Source organism: Lithobates pipiens, unplaced genomic scaffold, assembly GCF_037356315.1.
Source record: "Lithobates pipiens isolate NorthernLeopardFrog02 unplaced genomic scaffold, aLitPip1_a1.2 Scaffold_8, whole genome shotgun sequence".
Lineage (NCBI taxonomy): Eukaryota > Metazoa > Chordata > Amphibia > Anura > Ranidae > Lithobates > Lithobates pipiens.
The window spans coordinates 168358316-168377754 of record NW_027507903.1 but is presented as its reverse complement, the minus strand read 5'-3'; the positions used below and the strand labels follow the sequence as shown (position 1 = coordinate 168377754).

The 19439-nt window shown below is 39.7% G+C and overlaps 1 protein-coding gene across 1 annotated transcript in view; it reads left to right on the top strand.

Moving 5' to 3' along the window:
• Window positions 1-11491, top strand: part of CD36 (CD36 molecule (CD36 blood group)) — a 68196-nt gene extending 56705 nt beyond the window's left edge. Inside the window, exons 11-13 of the mRNA XM_077474327.1 lie at window positions 2408-2462; window positions 6162-6316; window positions 7597-11491. Coding sequence (XP_077330453.1) covers window positions 2408-2462; window positions 6162-6316; window positions 7597-7603 — 217 coding nt within the window. The 3' untranslated portion in view covers window positions 7604-11491. The remainder of the gene's footprint in view (window positions 1-2407; window positions 2463-6161; window positions 6317-7596) is intronic.
• Window positions 11492-19439: the final 7948 nt, after the last annotated feature.

Below are 19439 nucleotides of genomic sequence, written 5' to 3'. Positions count from 1 at the left end.
TTGTATAAATTCTATATATATTTTTGTGCATTTGTTAATGCCTTAGAATGATCACTACAGCCATTCTAAAGCGCCAAACACACTATCAAATTTTCTGCTGATTTTTGTCTTCAGATTTACCAAAACCATGTAGTGCAAGGGCCTGTCTGATTGCATACACATTTTGAAACTCCTCAGGTTTGACTTCATATTATATGGTTTTGGTAAATCTGAAGACCAAAAATCAGCAGAAAAACTGATAGTGTGTATGGGGCTTAATAGTATTTTCCAAGCATTTTCCACTATACATTTTCTCCTTCTTCTAGCTTAAACATGCGATCATTAATGCAATAGTCTTTGCTTCCTACAGTAGAAATGAAGAAATCTGCTCTCTATAATACGCAATATTACATTTTTCTCAAGTTATAACTGATCAGACCATATCAATTGTATGCCATCTAGAGAGCTTCTGATTTTCTGCAGAGTACTCGACAGCCTTAAAACTTGTATGTATATTGATTCCCATCAACTGCATTAACTTGCAGCATAATGTACATTTTTACGCTCCTAATAAATCATAGAGACACAGTGATCACAGAGAGATATCATTTCAAATGTCTCTATGTTTCTTGAGAACACCGCCAAAATAATACATTTAGCTTGGATTTTGTTTTGGTATAATTATAATGAGTGATGTTATGTAGCCATTTTAGATTCTGATTTTAGAAATAATAGTCAGCTAAGTTCTACTTTAAAAAGTAACCTGTTTCCAAGAAACAACTATTTGCAGAGCAGTACCTTATAAATGAGAAATATTAACATATTTTCACTGAGTCTGTCTGCAGTTTGATTTGTATTACAATGCAATGCACTTGGTATAACATATTCAGAATACATGCAAAGCCCAAACCAAGACCGATGTCAGCTGCTTTCTTTTATACCAAATTTAAAAAAAGAGCACACATTTGCGGATGTTTCCGCTATTGATTGACTGAAAAGGGCAATTGGCAAACAGTGTGACCATAGTACCTACCCCAAGTTCCACCGCTAGCTAAATCTGCTCATGGTGTTCCGCTGAGATTTCTGTGCAAGGTCTAGAATGCTGAAACCTACACAGAACAACAAAAGCCCCTACCTCCATTTGACAGTGCTTAGATATCAAGTGCTGCATTGAAGTGGGGGTGCTAGCTCCTGTGTCCCGAAGAATTGGATTTATCTTGGCCCATGAATATAGCTTTGATGGCAGCAGAGTTTAGGGCAGGTACATGAGGCATTTTATGGTTCTTGCTATACTGTGTGAATGTCACTTTGACAAACCTGTCAAAAACATTATATATATATATATATATATATATATATATATATATATATAATTATTATTATTATTATTCAGGATTTATATAGCGCCAACAATTTGCACAGCTCTTTACAATATAAAGGGAGACAATACACCAACAGTACAATTCAATACAAGAGGGTTAGAAGGGCCCTGCTCCTGCAAGCTTACAGTCTAAGAGGGAGGGGCTGGTGAAACAAAATGTAGTGACTGTGGAGAATCAATTGATGAGGGAAGTAGAAGATTCAGTTAGCTGAAGGCAGATATATATATATATATATATATAGAGAGAGAGAGAGAGAGAGTCCTACCTTGGATTACGAGCATGATTCGCTCCAGAAGAATACTTGTAATCCAAAGCACTCGTATATCAAAGCAAGTTTCCCCATAGGAGTCATTGGAAAATCAGATAACTAGTTCCAGGGGCACTGCTAGTTTATGCAGTACTGCATCTGGCCAGAGGTGGGGGGGGGGGCACCGTAAACACTTGCTCCTAGCCGCTCAGATGCACTCTGAGACACTCTGGAATGGAGTGTTTCTGAGTGTTTCCAAGTGTCTCCGTGCTGTTCCGAGTGTCACTGGCGTCCCCGCACCTCTGGCCAAATACGTTACCTCACACTCTAGGGGCTTGAATCCTGCTCGTCTTGTGAGACAACTCTCACAAACAGAGTCAGGATTTAAAAAAAATAGCTTGTATTGTGAAACACGCGTAAACCACGTTACTCACAATCCGAGGTATTACTGTATATAATATAATAGCAGCTATGATGATTTAACTAAATATTACTATGTTATATACCTACTTTTGTATGGTATTTACAGATTTACTGTTGCAATGGTTTTCTCATTTTTGGACCATTAAATGTTCACTGTATTCAAAGCAGAAAATTAAACATTGTGCTGCATACGGGTAGCACAACCTACCTGCTGAATACTTTAGTTTTTCATCCAGATGGTGATCCCCTGAGAACCCCTGCTTGTAATACAGGAGAGATATTCCAATAAACACCCACTGCAGGCTTCTTGCTGTTTCCTACATGCAATCTGTCAAATAGTTGCATTTATTTATTTATTTTTTACTTTATTTTCCAGTGTTTTGGCAAATCTCCAGTCAGAATTTGTGTTTCCTGTGTTGTGGCTGAACGAAGTAAGCAAATACTATGCACTTGTTATAGTGTATTTATACAGTGTCTATTGAAAATATTAGCTATAAATAAATGATATTCATCCATTACTATAAATTTTACAATTCAATACAGCTGTTCACAGTAATGCCACGTACACACGATCGCACATTCCGACAACAAAATCCATGGACTTTTGGCTCAAACTTGTCTTGCATACACACGGTCACACAAATCCTGTTGAAAATCCCGAACGTCAAGAATGCGGTGACGTACGACAAGCCAAAAAATTAAAGTTCAATAGCCAGTACGGATCTTCTGCTTGATTCCGAGCATGCATGGAACTTTGTGCGTCGGAATTGTGTACACACGATCGGAATTTCAGACAATGGATTTTGTTGTCAGAAAATTTGAGATCCAGATCTCAAATTTTGTTTGTCAGAAATTCCGATGGAAAATGTCCGATGGACCTTACACACGGTCAGAATTTCGGACAACAAGCTCCTATGAAAATCCGACCACTTCTACGCAGCATTAGCTGTCAGAACACTTTTAATTGTACATGCAGTAGCTACACTGATATTTACCTGTACAATTTTGTTTTCCTTGATTAATGCACAATCATAAATGCATATATATTTAAATCCAATAAGCAAGCTATGCAGTGATTTTAAACATAGTTTCTTGTTTATATTGCCGATAGGTGTCACTGGTACCACATGCTAGTATGAGAACTACAACTAGGTTGAGCTATGCAATGAATATTCTTTCTCCAGAAAAGCCTAGTAGGAGGTTCCTGGCTGCTGTTCATTCTGGGAAGGGGGTATTTATTGGACAGAGCCATGTGCTCTAGTATCATTTATTGCCTTGGGGCCCTCCTGGTCCGAGGGTGTGTTGCTACAAGTTCTGCAAGTAGGACCAGAAGCCTGTCTGGGGCCTACTAATCCTGCTGTCTTGCTTGTGTGGAAGAAGCTGAGCCAAGCTGAGGAGATCCAAGGGAGGACCCTGCTGGAGAGAGCCAAGATGAAGGCTGGTCTCTCAGGATGGCCTGGTGACTTGTTTGGAGGATGCACCTAAATAAAAACTACTCTTGCAGTGTTACTGGATGGCTTAAATTTTCTGTCACTGTGAAACTAAATCCTATTCTATAATCTAAACCATGGTAACTAACTCCTGCCTGCTAAGTCTGTGAGAGAGGCTTATCCAGGTGTTCTACTGGCTGCTAGGTCTGTGTGAGAGGCCTCTCCAGGTATTCAAGATCTGCTAAAAGAGAAAGCTGTTTTACCTTTGGATTCAAGGCGTCTGTAAGTGATCTGCAAATGGTATCTGAAATCTCCCCTAAACCTCTCTCTTACTACTTCTTCCAAGTTCCTTATTAAAGCATTACAAATATATAAAGTGACTGGCGCCCCAATTCTGTTCTAACATCACATTATAGCCATGGACTCAGCCCTGGGGTGATTATAAGCTTGCCCCCTGCCCCTGGAGGTACCTTTTTTCTCCCTGTAGAACCGAGGGGGGGTGGTGCTACATTTTGGCACCAATGTGGGGCCTGACAGAATAAATTTGTTGTTGTCACTAGCAACCAACTGCAACTCAGGAATATCTTCATGGCACCGTGAGGATTGTGAACTGTGACCTCAAGTAAAGCCCTTGAGACTGTTTCCAAAGTGCTGCACTATTTACTGGGGAAGAACCCGAGAGTCTCTGCCAAAGAGGGGTTACTGGACTTTGTAACTTTCTCCAGGAAAACAGGGGTTAGTTGCAAGATCACATTTATGACTACGTGAGCTGTGGGTGGAGTGAGGGAAGCCCGGGAGCTACGTGATCAGAAGAGCAAGTGGGAGGAGTTACTGCCTGCTGCCACGTTAGGCGCTGTGTGTTTGTGTGTCTGACGCTGAAGAGAGAAAGTTTGCTGTTACTACTGGGAAGATCACAGGCCAGTCATGGCTGAATTTTCTCTTGTGCAAACTAGAGTGGGGTCCAAGATGTTTCCTGATGGCACTGCTGCAAGTGCTATGCTGTCTGGAACCCTGCTAACAGAAACTGGCATCCGTCTGAAGCCACGTGGTTGGTTTATGTTGTATACTGTTGGAGACAATGAAACACTGGGTATGCTATGCCACATGTGTGAAGGACTGGCCATACATCTCCATCCATTTGTTTGTTGCCTGCACTGGAGGGAGTACCTGTTTTTTCTTTGGAACACCCTACCCTGCCGCCCCATGCCTACAGAGTTGATTGGGCCACAGGTGTTGCTACTGTGGAGTCTGCTGCTTTTGCTCCTGCTGTAAAACCTACGCTCATCACGCCTGCTACTATGAGGGTTCCATTTGATGATGTCGCTGCTACTGTTCCTAAAGTGCCATCAGCAGACATCGCCATCGCTACTGTGAACGCTGTACCTGTCCAGAAGAAGGTGCGCTATGTAAGGGCATCCCACAGTCAAAACTTACTCCAGAGACCACCAGAACCGGAACCCGAGGAAGGCATCACTCCTGGGAAATCCACATCAGGAACTGGTGAGAAATCTGGGACAAGCTATTCAGTGGGGTCAATATGTAAATATAGGCCCGCAGAAGAATTAAGGGATTCTGAGCTGGATTTCTTGTCTGATTTATCCGGTGATAATGAACTGTTTGAATCTATGTCACAAGAACTATTGTGGGCTAATAGTGAGGATGTTGCTTCCACCTTCACTTTCCCAGATTGGGCAGCTTTAGACTTTGGGGAGACACCAATTAGTGTGGAAATGCCAAGTGTTACAAGTGAGCCTCTGCCTAAAGTTATCAGTCCAGCTGAAACTAAAACGTTGTCTGCTAAAGCCATGGTGCAAAAGTCTCTGAATCCACATGTGCTTCCTGGATTGGGGAATACCAGAGCCTTGCCAAAGCTTGCTTGCTTATAAAGAGTGCTCAACAAAAATAGTTGCTACAGAATATGGCCTGGAATTTCCATATGTTATCCTATGCAAGAAATTGAATAAAAGCCAGATGAGCCATACAGTGAAGCTTTCTGTCTGTACCAAAGCTTTTCAGAAAAGCTGGCTACTAATGGAACTATGGCCGGCATATCAACTCTGACAAAGTGGTCATCTGCAGGCCTGGATAAGAAAATGTACCCAAATTATGTTCTAACCTCCCATTATAGTCATGAACTCAGCCCTGGGGTAAATGTAAGCTTTCCCCCTGCCCCTGGAGTTATCTTTTTGCTCCTATTAGACACGGGGGGGGGGGGGGGGTGCTACATACATATATATATATATATATATATATATATATATATATATATATTTTTTTTTTTTTTTTACTTTTTAACCTACTATAGTTTGTATGGCACATACATTATACAGTCATTAGATACACACGTCCCCTTTTGGCAGTGAATGACAGATATGTGGTATCTCGTTTTGGAGAAAAAAAACACTTTTGCGTGATTTAAAAAGTTATGAGGCTGATCTATTATATATTATTGTTTTCCTGTATGTGATAACATACTGTAAGTTACCAATAGGTAGAAATCAACATTCCAGCAACTACGTTTTGTCCTGGATTCTAATTTAGCTATTTTATTTTTAAAAATTCAAAGGCTACAACATAACAACTGTATAGACAATTGTGTTACCAGTTGCAGTGCAATTTTTCTTCTATTCATTGTAATGTATTATACTAGACTACTAAAAATTTGATACAATTACTAATGTTTTGCTGTGTTTCTTTTAGACGGCTCTTATTGGTGATGAATCAGCAAATACATTTAAATCAAGTGTGACTGTGCCAATGAAGGTGCTGGACGTTATACGGATCGTGCTAATATGTCTGGGTGGTGTTATTTTCCTTTCCTGTTCTATAGCACTTTGTGTTAGAAGCTCTAAGAAGTAAGTCTACTAAATGTATGCAAAAGTTAGTGCCCATTCTGATTTATATTTTCATTAATTTAATGCTGACTCTAAATGTAAAAAACATTGCACTGAATCTGTATTGAATTCCAGCCTGTTGTAATCCATGTCACGCAGCACTGTAGAGAACAATGGACACCAATCTGGGACAATCAATGCCTACTACTTTGCATGGTGTGGTCTATGATAATGCTCACAGAAGGGGAGAGCAGAGGGATGACTTCATCAGAGTGCTGCTGGACCTTGTTTTATTATAGATAGGGACAGTCTTGGACTGGGCTGCATTGAGTCCAGGGCCTAGGTTTGCTCTCTGGCAGGTGTTCCTTAACACATATTGGCTGAACATAATTATAAATCCTTTTGGCACCTGTATTTAGGGTGTAACATGGCTCCATCCACTCAGCCATGTCATTTGTTCAGAGTGCTTAGCAGAAACACAGGATCTCCATCTTCCCTTCACACAGAAAGGTGATCTACCTTGTTTAGATAGGCAGACTACCATCCTGCCTCTCCTGGGAACGATCGCCCGCTGCCTTCGAACATCGGCTCCATCAGACCCGCTGATTGGCTCTCGGTGTTTCCAATCACAGCGGGAGTGGGTCACCAGCGGCACGTATGTGTGCCCCAGACCCAGGACTAAAGATGACGTGATTTCGCACTGAAGGGCCACCCTACCGCAGTACACGAATGTAAGGCGGTCCAGAAGTGGTTAAGGAAAATGTTTGCATTAAAGCATACTGGTATAAAATCAAAGACTCTTCTACATATAAGACAGGCATTAAAGCGGTAGTAAATTCCGCTTTGTGATTTTTACCTACAGGTAAATATAATAGAATAAGGCTTATCTGTAGGTAAAATAAATATCTCCTAAATGGGCAAAGTTTAGGAGATATTCACACTGGATGCAGACGATGATATCATTGAAGCATGCTCTCTTAACGGGCTTCTGTGCGCATGCACAGCCGGAGTCTGCAAACCCAGAAGAAAGACCAGGGTAAGATGGTAGCCCTGTCAGCTGTGACAGGGCACTACTGGAGGGCTTCGCTCTAAGGTAAGTAATTATTATTATTTTTTCCTGCAACGCTTTACAATCACTTTAATATGCTTTAGTTAGCCTTGAGGTTTTTAGTGGCAGTATTTTGGATTAAGGCATGGTGCCGCACATAATAAAAATAGATTTAGGTTTACAAATACTTAAACGGTTCAACATTACTACTGGTATTATTGTTTAAGTAATTTTTTGCATTTCTTTTTTTTAGGAAATAATTGCTATTCCGGACACAAACTGACTTACTAAAAAAATTGTGAAGACAACAATAGGATGAAATGTAAAATACTGCATCAAGGCACAAAAAGAGGTCGATTGCATCAGCACAAATCTTAAATGATAGCCAGTGATTTTGTTTTAATACAGATCAAAAAAGAAATCATTTTTCAAACATTTAAAAAAATAAAAGTGCTAAGGTAGTCATACCTATTTTACTGTAAATGTATGTGTTGTTTGACTACATTTGTATAGTGGAGCTTTGAGCTCTGCCTTGTTTTATGATTAGCTAACATACCCACTAGATCAGAGGTCTCAAACTGGCGGCTCTCCAGCTGTTGCAAAACTACAAGTCCCATCATGCCTCTGCCTGTGGGAGCCATGCTTGTAACTGTCAGCCTTGCAATGCATCATGGGACTTGTAGTTTAGCAACAGCTGGAGGGCCACCAGTTTGAGACCCCTGCACTAGATGTTTAGTAAAAGATAAACTATTGTAGACTAGAAATTAGGTAACCATTTTACCCAACAAATACATTTTCAAAAATGGGAAGACTGGTAAAATATTTCACAGGAGGTGCCTTATATAAAATCTACCACACATCCACTATTAGACATGCTAATAACATTTTGAACAGCATGCTTTGCTTATTCCATTAAAAGAAGTGTCAAAACTCTCTACACATTTCATGAACAACGGTCATTTCCCCAGGAGAGCTGCTGCTGTTCCATTAATGGAATACGCAAAGTGGGTAGCTTTACCTACAGCAGCTGTGTGCAATAATCCATAGCAACCAATCAGAAATTTTCTATGATCGGTCTAATTCATTTTAGACTAATGAAAACAAATTAATGACTGGTTGCAATCTTAGTTTTGTACTTTGGTGGAAAATGAGCCCCATTAAAGGAAAGTGTATAATCATTTTCAGTGACCTATACATTTAATATATACTGTCATCCTTTGAATACTGGAGAGTCAAGAAACTGTTCTTTATTTAGCATGTTTATTATAAAAGCCTTATCTAAGAGCAGAGCACCAAAACACACCTGCTATTATCTGTATTAACTAAAATAACTCTGCCATGTGTGCCAGTTTCATTTTTACATGTGCCGGTTTTATTTTATTAGTAAGGCATTTAATACCACCATCTTTTGTACAATAAAAGCAGTCATACTGACAACTGAGGCACTCTGGCTATATAAAGGGATTGATAGTGGGAAGAGCTTTACTATAAAAGCCGGGTCTATCAGGCCATCCATAACCAGGTGATGAGGGTCAGAGGTGAGCACAGATAAGACTTTTCTGGCTAGCAAAGGCAAGAGGCACCCAGTGGTTTGATAGTCAGGACATTTAAATGCTTCAAATGGCTGAAGGGTTCACTTGTTCCATAAAGGATTGCACAAAAAAAAGCTGAATTCTAATTATACCTATCATTTACTTTTAACAGAGAACACCATGTTGACTTGTATGAGTACAACACTACCATCATTGTATGTTTTTTGTTTCATATTTTGCCAATCCATCAATTATCATTCAGATCTAAATGTACTGATTTGTGATGAGGTTGTAACATAGATGTAAATATGTATCATCCATAAATATATTATTTTGGATGACTAAGGGAATGTTATTAATTAAATGTTAAATGCAGTTGGATTCTGTAATATCAATATATGGTAAAATCTTTAAAAAAAAAGTAGGTGTAATTAATTTAGATATTCTATTGGGGGAGAAAGTCTCTCATCTTTGTATTGAAATAAGAATAATAATTGTGTGTTCTTCATTTTTCCAGTGCTATGTGTACCATGTAAAAATTTGATAGTTCAACAAGTATTATGAAAAGCTCTCAAGCTACTACTGAACCTTTATGTACAAAGTTGACTGACCCTACTTTAGATTGCTCACTCTGCATAGAGTGGGAATGTTTACTTAGTTCCTGGAACTGTTTGACTAGCACTTTAGGCAGACCTGATCAGATATAATAGAGCCATATTATTGAGTTAGAATGCAGTCCTCCTATTTAGCTGCTGAACAAATAAAATGTGTTTTAGCACAAAAAATATGCTCTCAATCTAAACACTACCAAACTATGAACAGCTAGCGTTATAGGCCATACACACGATAGGATTTTCTGACAACAAATGTTCGATGTGAGCGTGTTGACGGAAATTCCGACTGTGTGTATGCTCCTTCAGACATTTGCTGTCGGAATTTCCGACAACAACTGTTTGAGAACAGATTCTCAAATTTTCCAACAAAAAGATTTGTTGTCGGAAATTCTGAGCGTGTGCACACAATTCCGACACACAAAAGTCCACGCATGCTCGGAATAAAGCAGAAGAGCTGCACTGGCTATTTAACTCGTGGTACGTGTTGTACGTCACCGCGTTCTTGACGTTTGGAATTTCCGACAACATTGGTATGAATGTGTGTATGACAAGACATGTTTGAGCCAACATCCGTCGGAAAAAAATCCACGGTTTTGTTGTCAGATGCGATTGTGTGTACATAGCTTTAAAGTTAAAAACTGAGTGATATACCGAATAAAGATCAATGCCCTAAACCATATGAAATCCATACAGGATTCAAGTGTTGCCTAGGATGATCCATTAGCATAGAGTGTATAGAAAAGATCCTGCCCCATCCACAGAAATGTTTCTATATATCATGGATTTGCAGAACAGAATTCTAATGTTTACCTAAAAGCAGTTTGGGATTCATTTTCACAATTTTGCTTGTTTGTCTGGGAATATAAATGTTTTTAGTTGATCCTTGAATGGCAAATAACTCTAAGCCGTTGTACACACAGTCGGAGAATCCGTTGGAATGTGTCCTATCGGACCGTGTCGTCGGATAATCCGACTGTGTGTGGTATGCATCGGACTGATTCCGTCAGAATATCCGTCGGACCCAATTTTCCAACATGTTGGAAATATTTCCCAACCAACTGGGCCGATCGGACATACTCAGAACATGTGTAGAGAATTTTGATCGGACCAAGTGCCACGCATGCTCAGATCAAATTCCTACATCAAAGCTATTGGCTACTAGCCTGAATATAGTCCCATCATAACTAAATTACGTCATCACGTTCTGAAAGATCGGATTTTTCACCAACTTTGTCCGACCGTGTGTATGCAACAGTTTCGGATAAGATCCGACAGACAAAATCCGACGGGCAAAATCCGACGGATTTGGTTGTGGAAATCTCCGACCGTGTGTACAGGGGCTAAGACAATGTTGTCAACACCCTTACTGAATGTCTGCCACAGCAATACAAGATATATCAATGAGAGAATGTTGTTCAATTTGAGAGTATTGCTTAGGTCTCATGAGCAAAGTTCTGTCCTTGGACTTGCACTGACATAAAAGAGGCACTAAATACTGTAATTAACTTAGAGTAAATAAAGTAAAATGAAGTACAGGGCGTATATGAAAAGTATTGATGCATCCATGTACTTGTGCAATAATTGATATGGTGACAAGGAGATTCTAAATCTTTTGGTGAAGTAGAACCAACCAGATACATTCATGCTGTACAGCGAAAGGGTAGATTGATTGGATTGGTACCATTCTTTATGGTATACATAGCTTTCATTTACAGCACTTGAAATCACTTGTGAACATCATGATTTGTTTACGTCTTATTACTGTAATATGTATTTAATTTGTCATATCAGGAGCTATTGTTCAAAAGAATTTTGTGTAACTCTAAAAAACCCTAAAATATTCTAAATAATATATTTTCGTATCTCTACATACTTTGCTTTTGTTGTTACCCTTTAAAAGAAAAGGATGTTTACCAACACATTGTACACACAATTTGTATTTTTATGTGTCTCAAGTGCCCTACTAATATGATGTAAAATTATTAAATAATATATTTTGGTATCTGTTGTTAAATGTGTTATTTTTTAATACTTCAAGTAGATAAATCTGATTGTTTAACAAAATAATATGTATTTATCAAGAAAGAAGAAGAGTTATGTTTTTTATACTTTATTTATTGATTTTTTTTTGTTCCCAACAAACACATATACCATAGAAAAAATCTCAATACAAACAAGCCACATCCAAAAAATAGAAAACCAAAAAAAAAAAAAAAAAACAAGATGAGTGTCATCAGTACCTATGTTTTATGCAGTGTTTATTTGGAAAGGATTTTACAAAGAAAAAAAGGTTTACATTTTAGTGCAGCAGACAAGAAACACTGTTAATGAACATTCTCAAATGACACATAAAACAATTACATAAGACAATCCTGTGGTCAAGTAATAAAGAATCCACAGGCCCCTGTGGTGGACCTGTATTTAGGGTAGGTGTGTCAAGACAAAGAAGAGAAAGGAAAAAAAAGGAAGAAAATAGACAATGTCAAAGAGGTTCCTTGGATTAAGCCCAGATGGGCCAAACAGGCTTAAAAGCTTGAAGGTACTGTCAGTGATTTATATTCAGGCAAATAAAGAGAGCAGACAAGGAACATGAGGGAGACAGAGAAGGGGAGGGGATTGGGAAACTGCATCTACTCAAAACAATACATATTCTAATCTTTCCCATCCTAAAAAGAGAAAGAGAAAAAAGGGAAAAAAAGACATTTCTAATACAAAATAGTATTTATATATATATATATATTGTGCGAATAAGAAAGGTATTTAGAATGTAAATCTCTGTAACAAGCTACCAGCCCAAGAAGTGAGTGGTAATCACCAGAAGGAAATAGACTAAAGTTTTGAGCCTTTCTCACCCTATCCATAATTTGAATATTTGATTCAACTGATTTTTGCTATGTAGATGTAGATAGTATACAGGCAGTGATTCTCCAAGTTCACATGACTAACTCCAGATGACTGAAAAATGTTCAGATAGAACTACAAGAAGTAATTGTAATATGTTAATTACATGTCATCACCAGACTGTCCCATCTAAGATACAGCACTGTGCAAACCCCTTTAGTGGTACCATTATTAATATTACACAGAATTTATATAGCGTCAGCAGGTTACGCAGCACTTTACAATATAAAAGGAAGACAGTACAGTTTCAATACAATAAAATACACGAGGGCTAAGAGGGCCCTGCTCATAAGAGCTTACACTCTAATAGGATGGGGCAAGTGCTACAGAAGGTTGTAACTGTAGGGGATGAGCTGATGGAAGTGATAAAATATTAATTGGAGGCATGATAGGCTTCCATGAAGAGTTTTCAGGGATCACTTGAAGGCAGGCAGAGTAGGAGGTAGCTGGACAGATTGAGTTGAGAGTGCAAGAGAATAGGAGAGGCTCTGAAGAAGTTCTGGAGATGAGCATGGGAGGAGGAGAAGAAAAGGGAGCTTGAGAGAAGGAGGTCTTGAGCGGAGAGGTGATATATGGGGGATATTTGGAGACAAGATTGGTGATGTAGCTCAGGGAAGAGTTGTGAATGGTTTTGTATGTTGTTAGTATTTTAATTTAATTTGCTGGGTGATCGGAAGTCAGTGCAGGGATTGGCAGATGAGCAAGTAGATGAGTCTGGCAGGAGCATACTTAATAGACTAAAGAGGGGATGGCCTATGAAGATGTAGGCTTATGAGAAGGAAGTTGCAATAGTCAAGACATGAGTCAAGACCTCAATGAAAAAGTCACGGAGGGGGTGCGGGCAGGAGGGATATTATCAGCTCAGTTTTAGAAATATTTAGTTTAAGGAAGTTGTGCAACATCCATGCCAAAATGTCAGTTAGTAATACGAGAGGAGACTGAAGGAGTGAGGTGAGGAGTAGAGGGATAGATTTGGGTGTCATTGGCATAGAGATGGTATTGAAAGCCAGTGACCAAGGGAGGAGGTGTAGATAGAGAAGAGAAGGGGTCCAAGAACAGAGCCTTGGGGAGCTCTGCAGATAGAGGAAATGGAGATGAGGAGACAGAGTTGTAGGTAACACTGAAGGAACGCTGTGATAAGTAGGAGAAGAGCCACAATAGAGCAGAATCTTGGAGGCCAAGGGAACAGAGTTTATGGAGAAGGAGCCGGTGATCAACAGTACTGAAGGCGGCAGAGAGATCAAGTAGTGAGAGTATGGAGTAGTGGCTTTTGGTTTTAGCAGTTATTAAATCATTAGTGAGTTTTAGTAGGGAAGTTTTTGTGAAAAACTGTGAGTGAAAGCAAGACTGTAAGGGGTCAAGAAGGTTTTCAATGAGGTAGGAGCTCAGACGGTTGTAGACTAAGCATTGTAGAAGTTTAGAGGTGAATGGGAGCAATTAGATGGATCTTAAGTTGTTCATGTTGGTGGGGTCCAGTGAGGGCCTTTTTAGTATGGGAGTGATCTGCACATGCTGTAGAGGGGAGGGGAAGGTGTCAGTAGAGATGGAGAGATTAAAGATGTGAATGAGGGAGCATAGCACAGAATAAGAGGATGACTTTAGTAGATGTGCAGAAACAGGATCCAGGGGACAGTTGGTTAGGTGGGCATCTGAGAAATGTTTTGGAACCCCTCCAGCAGTAGCCAGTTCAAAAGAGGAAAGCATTGACTGTGGAGTTAGACAAGGCATGTTATATGGGGAAGATGTCTGTACAGTGGAGGTGTCCTCACATATTGCATCAATCTTGTCTTAAGTGAATGGGCAGTGAGTGAGATAGTGGGTAGAGGGGGTGGGGGAACAAAAAGACAGTTAAAGGTAGAAAGAACCAACAGGCACTGGATGACAAGGTATTAAAAAGAGAGACAAAGTAGGTTTGTTCGGCAGCATGGAGGGCGAAGTCCTGCAGGGATTTAGTTTTACGACACAGTTGTTTAAGAGCATGGCGATGTCTCTTGAGATTTGTGATGTTGTCAGTTTGCCAGGGTTGTAACATAATTATCAATTACACAACCACTTTCAGACATTTTGCAATATTTGACATGAAGTTGAAGTAGCCTGTCCCACCTACCTACAGTATTTCTATTGTAATGACAACTTTAATTCAGGACAGACAGTGGTCATTTAACTGTCTTTTGCAGCGTATGTGTGCTTTTGCAGTGCATATGTGAAAAAGTAGCACACAAGTAAGTGTGTCTACACACAGAACTGGGCATTACTCTGCATGAGCCCTGAAATTTGTGTCACATCAACAATTTTATGTTACATAGTTACATTGTTAATATGGTTGAAAAAAAGATTCAAGTCCATCCAGTTCAAACAACACAGAAAAACACACACACACACACACACACACACACACACACATACACTATCCTAGACATGAATTCATTTTTTATTTTGTTTAATTCAGTGTGTCTACATGTCACTGTGCACATGACTGTTTTACTTCATCAACCATGTCCAAGTCCATGTTTTATGCAGTTTGATCAATCTGTAGGGATATCTCCTATTCAGTATACATCTGAATCCTGCTGTGGTTTCCCTTGGTAATGACACTTTGTAACTGAGCCCTACCAGGAGTCAGGACACAGGCATCCAACATAAAAATACCTGCATATGAAAGTAATTTTTTAACTTTTTGTGTTGCTGCTATCATATACTTATCTGCATAGTGCCATATGCCCTGCAGCCTGCTTAAAGTAGGGTGCATATAAACAGGTGTATTGATATACAGGCACTATAATGCAGCTGTATGACGATTCTAATGAGTGGCCAATCGGTAGTGTGGCTGAAGAGTGATGTCAGGGCTCTATTAACATGGAGATCTCATGGGGTGAATGGGGTATACGTTACTAAAAGGAGATGGTGGAACTGTTTTAATGGCATTTTCAACCCAGCACCCATGGCACCAGGCAGGAAAGAAACTCAGGGCATGTGTCTTAGGTAAAAGGACCCAGTAATACCAACGCTTGCTGTATTAGAAAAATCTAACAAAATGTAGCAAAACTGGCATCTCTGTACAAAAACCTTGAGGTTATTGCACAGTATGTGTTAATCATAAACATGTACATAGAGTTGTCCAAGAAGCCATTTTTTCTATATGCTTTGAGACATCAATAACTTAGTGTTGAGTGAACGGTTTTGGCAAAAGCATGAGTTCAGGCTGAACATTGACTGTTTGCCCCATTCGGAAAACCCACCGTACAACCTGAAATGCCCTGTGCACTGCACCCTTAGTTTTGCCCAATCAAGGTGCAGTAAAAGTCAGTTGTTACGGTGTCCCTGCCGAATGCCTTGCAATGCACTACATGCTGAGCAGTGCATTCTGCTTCCTCATTGGGAAAAATGTTGCCCAACCAGGCACAGTAAAAGCTGGCTGTTAAGGCTCCCTGAAGAGTCATCATCAATGGGCTTCCCCCGCTGACAGCTGAATAAGAAAAAAACAAACACTTAAAATCCATGTCAGACTTGAAGGGACTCGAAGGGGGAGGGAGACCCAAGCTATTTTCTTCTTAGTTTTCTTTTTCAATAGCCAGGTGCTGGCAATTGCAACCGTGAGTCAATTTAAATGTTATTTGATTTGTTTGTTTGTTTTTTCTTTAGAAATGTAATTTTTGCTGCAGCATGTGCTATAAATATATATGCTACAGATACCACTTTGCATGCAGACCAAGGGGACCCCCAGGCACTGTATTTAAAGGAATTTTCAATTTTTATTGTTGCACTTTAAACATAATTAAAATGACTGCTCCTAATAAAAAACTATCATTTAAAAAAAAAAACATTTTGTTCATTGATACATGTCCCCCAGGGCAGTACCCGGCCCCTCAAACCCCTAAGACCATAGGTAAAGTTTTTTTTTTTTAAACAACTCCCTATCTCCCCTCTTTTAAATGCATGACTATTAAATATATCAAATTCATTAAGCAGCAAACCAAACAAGTTTCAGGGAAACTACTTAACCACTTTTCAGACCGGACCATTTTGCTGGCTTAAGACCAGTATTTGATCACCTCTGCGTTTTTTATTTTTTGCGCTGTAAACAAAAAGAGAGTGTAAATTCATCAGCGCTTTTTATTGTGACTGCGACATTATGGCGGACACATCAGACATTTTTGACACATTTTTGGTACCATTGTCATTTATACAGCAATCACAGCTATACAAATGCAGTGATTCCTGTGTAAATGACACTGGCAGTGAAGGGATTAACCAGTGGGTGGCAGTGTAGGGGTTAAGTGTTCCTAGGGACGTGTTACTAACTGTGGGGCTGGGCTTTGTTTTAGTGAACGCTGATCTCTGCTCCAATCACATGGAGCAGAGATCAGCGTCACTTGTTGCTAGGCAGAACGGGGAGATGCTGTTTACAACGGCATTTCCTCGTTCAGCTGCCCCGTGAGACGATCGCGGGTATGCCCGCGGTGATCGAGTCCGCGGGACCCGCAACCAGACTCACGGGGTTCCCGACCGGCACGCTAGCGCACTGCCGGCGGCATGCTCGCGATGGCAGGGCGGCATTTAAAACTGGACGTACCTGTACGCCAATATGCCTGCCCGTGACATTTTGCCGACGTACACCGGCGTGTGCCAGTTGGGAAGTGGTTAAACTATTACTTGGAACCCAATTTGTCTAGTGCTTTATGCCTTTATGTCCTTGTCTTTATGTCTCTGTTTTAATGGATTAATGGGAGTTAAAAGTGGAACTTCTGCTTATCTGCCCCCCCTTTGGTGCCACATTTGGCACCTTTTTGGGGGGGGGCATAAATAGTTAGACGCTGTGCTTAGCTGATACAAAATTGTTATAAAGGTCCCACTTAGTGAAATAAAGTGCTCGTGCGTAGATAAATAATGGTGCTCCAATGCTCAGTGTTCAGACAGAGGTGTCCCACATGGATGTACATTCACCTATTGCTAGAGTGGTCACTTGCATTTTGTGGGGAATAAAGAAAAATAAATCCCCTATGTGGTGGACTTTTGAGGCACAATAGTTTTTCAAAAGATTTAATGAAGTGTTTAAATATTTTTCAAAAAGTATTTATTAGAAAAGTGTACATAGAAAGAGTATATAAAAAATATACAAGGAATGTTTGAAACACATCTAAAGCTTATACACCATCCTATATATTATAATGTAATACAGCTTATACTTTTTGCACCCGGCACGTTTCAGAGTACTAGGTTGTCTCCTTCTTCAGGGGTATTTTGCAAGAAGAGACCATATTTTCTAAAAAGGAGACAATAAGTAAATGAATACATGAAATAAACATTGGTGTTTAGTATTATCCAGTATTGGTAAAGTGGAGATTTAAAAGAATTCAAAGAAAAACATAAAAGATGCACTAACATGGTTTGGTGCCTGTGCCTGGCACTCGGTGTGATCAGCATGTGTTTTAATGGAAGGTAATTCGGCCTATCTCCTTTGGACGCCACTTAGTTGTGATGAGGCTCGGTCTCCTGTACTCGTTCTTTGGGCTGGTCTGGTGTCGCAATGACGCAATCAAATCTAGACGCGTTTCAGCCAATAGGAGAGAGAACAAAGAACATAAATAGGCAATAATTGCAATAAACTTTGTTGAAATATTTGTAAGCTACATAATTGGTCAAAAGAGTATAGTTTTTATTTTCTCAAAAACTAGAGCCTCATTTTATTTTTTTTATTTTTTTTAGAAAGTAAGTACAAACAAAGAAAAACAAAAGGACAAACAGAACAAAATCCAACAGCAGGATTCCTTCGAGGTACTGGCACGAGTATCAAACCTATGGGCCGTCATCTGTTTGGTAAAATTAACCAGAAATATAAGGAGCCTCATTTTAAAACAATGCAGGCAGCATAAGTACCATATCCACATGCAACTGAAATTGAACTAGCTATGCCTTACAAACTACCTTTCCACAATGTCATCTGTAGTGGTGTGTTGTCAATCAATCATGTCCTGAAGAACCAGGATCTGGAGGATTGGGAGTCTAGGCAGCTTAGAACAGTCTATTAATGCCCAGCCATATTCCACTGAGCAGACAAATGATACAAAAAAAAATACAAGAAAATGCAATAATGGTGTTATCATGCTGGGTATGTAATGTGGCAAGGTTGTGAGAGGAACAAAAGTGGCTCAAAAGAATTACCAATATTTTCACTCCTGGAACAATTTATGAATATGTATCCCAATGGTGCATTTTCCTATAAAGCTGGAACACCTATTTAAATACAAATGATACAAATGTAAAGGGATATTACATTTTGGGATGCATCAAAATATCTTTAGTAGGGATGAGCCCCCCGGTTCTGTTCGCACCAGAACTTTCGAAAGGACCGAAAATTCGTACGAACTTTAGAACCCCATTGAAGTCTATGGGACTCGAACGTTCGAAATTAAAAGTGCTAATTTTAATGGCTAATATGCAAGATACTGTCATAAAAGGGTTTGGGGACCTGGCTCCTGTCCCAGGGGACATGGGTCAATGCCTAAAATGTTTTTAACCACTTGCTTACTGGGCACTTAAACCCCCCTCAGTCCCAGACCAATTTTCAGCTTTCAGCGCTGATGCACTTTGAGTGACAATTGCGCGGTCATACAACACTGTACCCAAATGAAATTTTTATCATTTTTTTCCCACAAATAGAGCTTTCTTTTGGTGGTATTTAGTTACAGCTCGGAGTTTTATTTTTTGCTAAACAAACAAAAAAAGATGCAAAAAAAAAAAAAAAAAAAATCATGTTTTAATAGTTTGTTATAAAATTTTGCAAACGGGTCATTTTTCTCCTTCATTGAAGTGCGCTGATTAGGCGGCACTGATAGGCTGCATTGGTGGGCACTGATGGGCTGCATTGGTGGGCACTGATGGGCTGCATTGGTGGGCACTGATGGGCTGCACTGGTGGGCACTGATAGGCATAGTTAAGGCGGCACTAATAGGCACAGATAAGGCGGCACCGATGGGCACAGATAAGGCGGCACTGATGGGCAAAGATGGGCACAGATAAGATGGCACGGATGGGTGGCACGGTTAAGT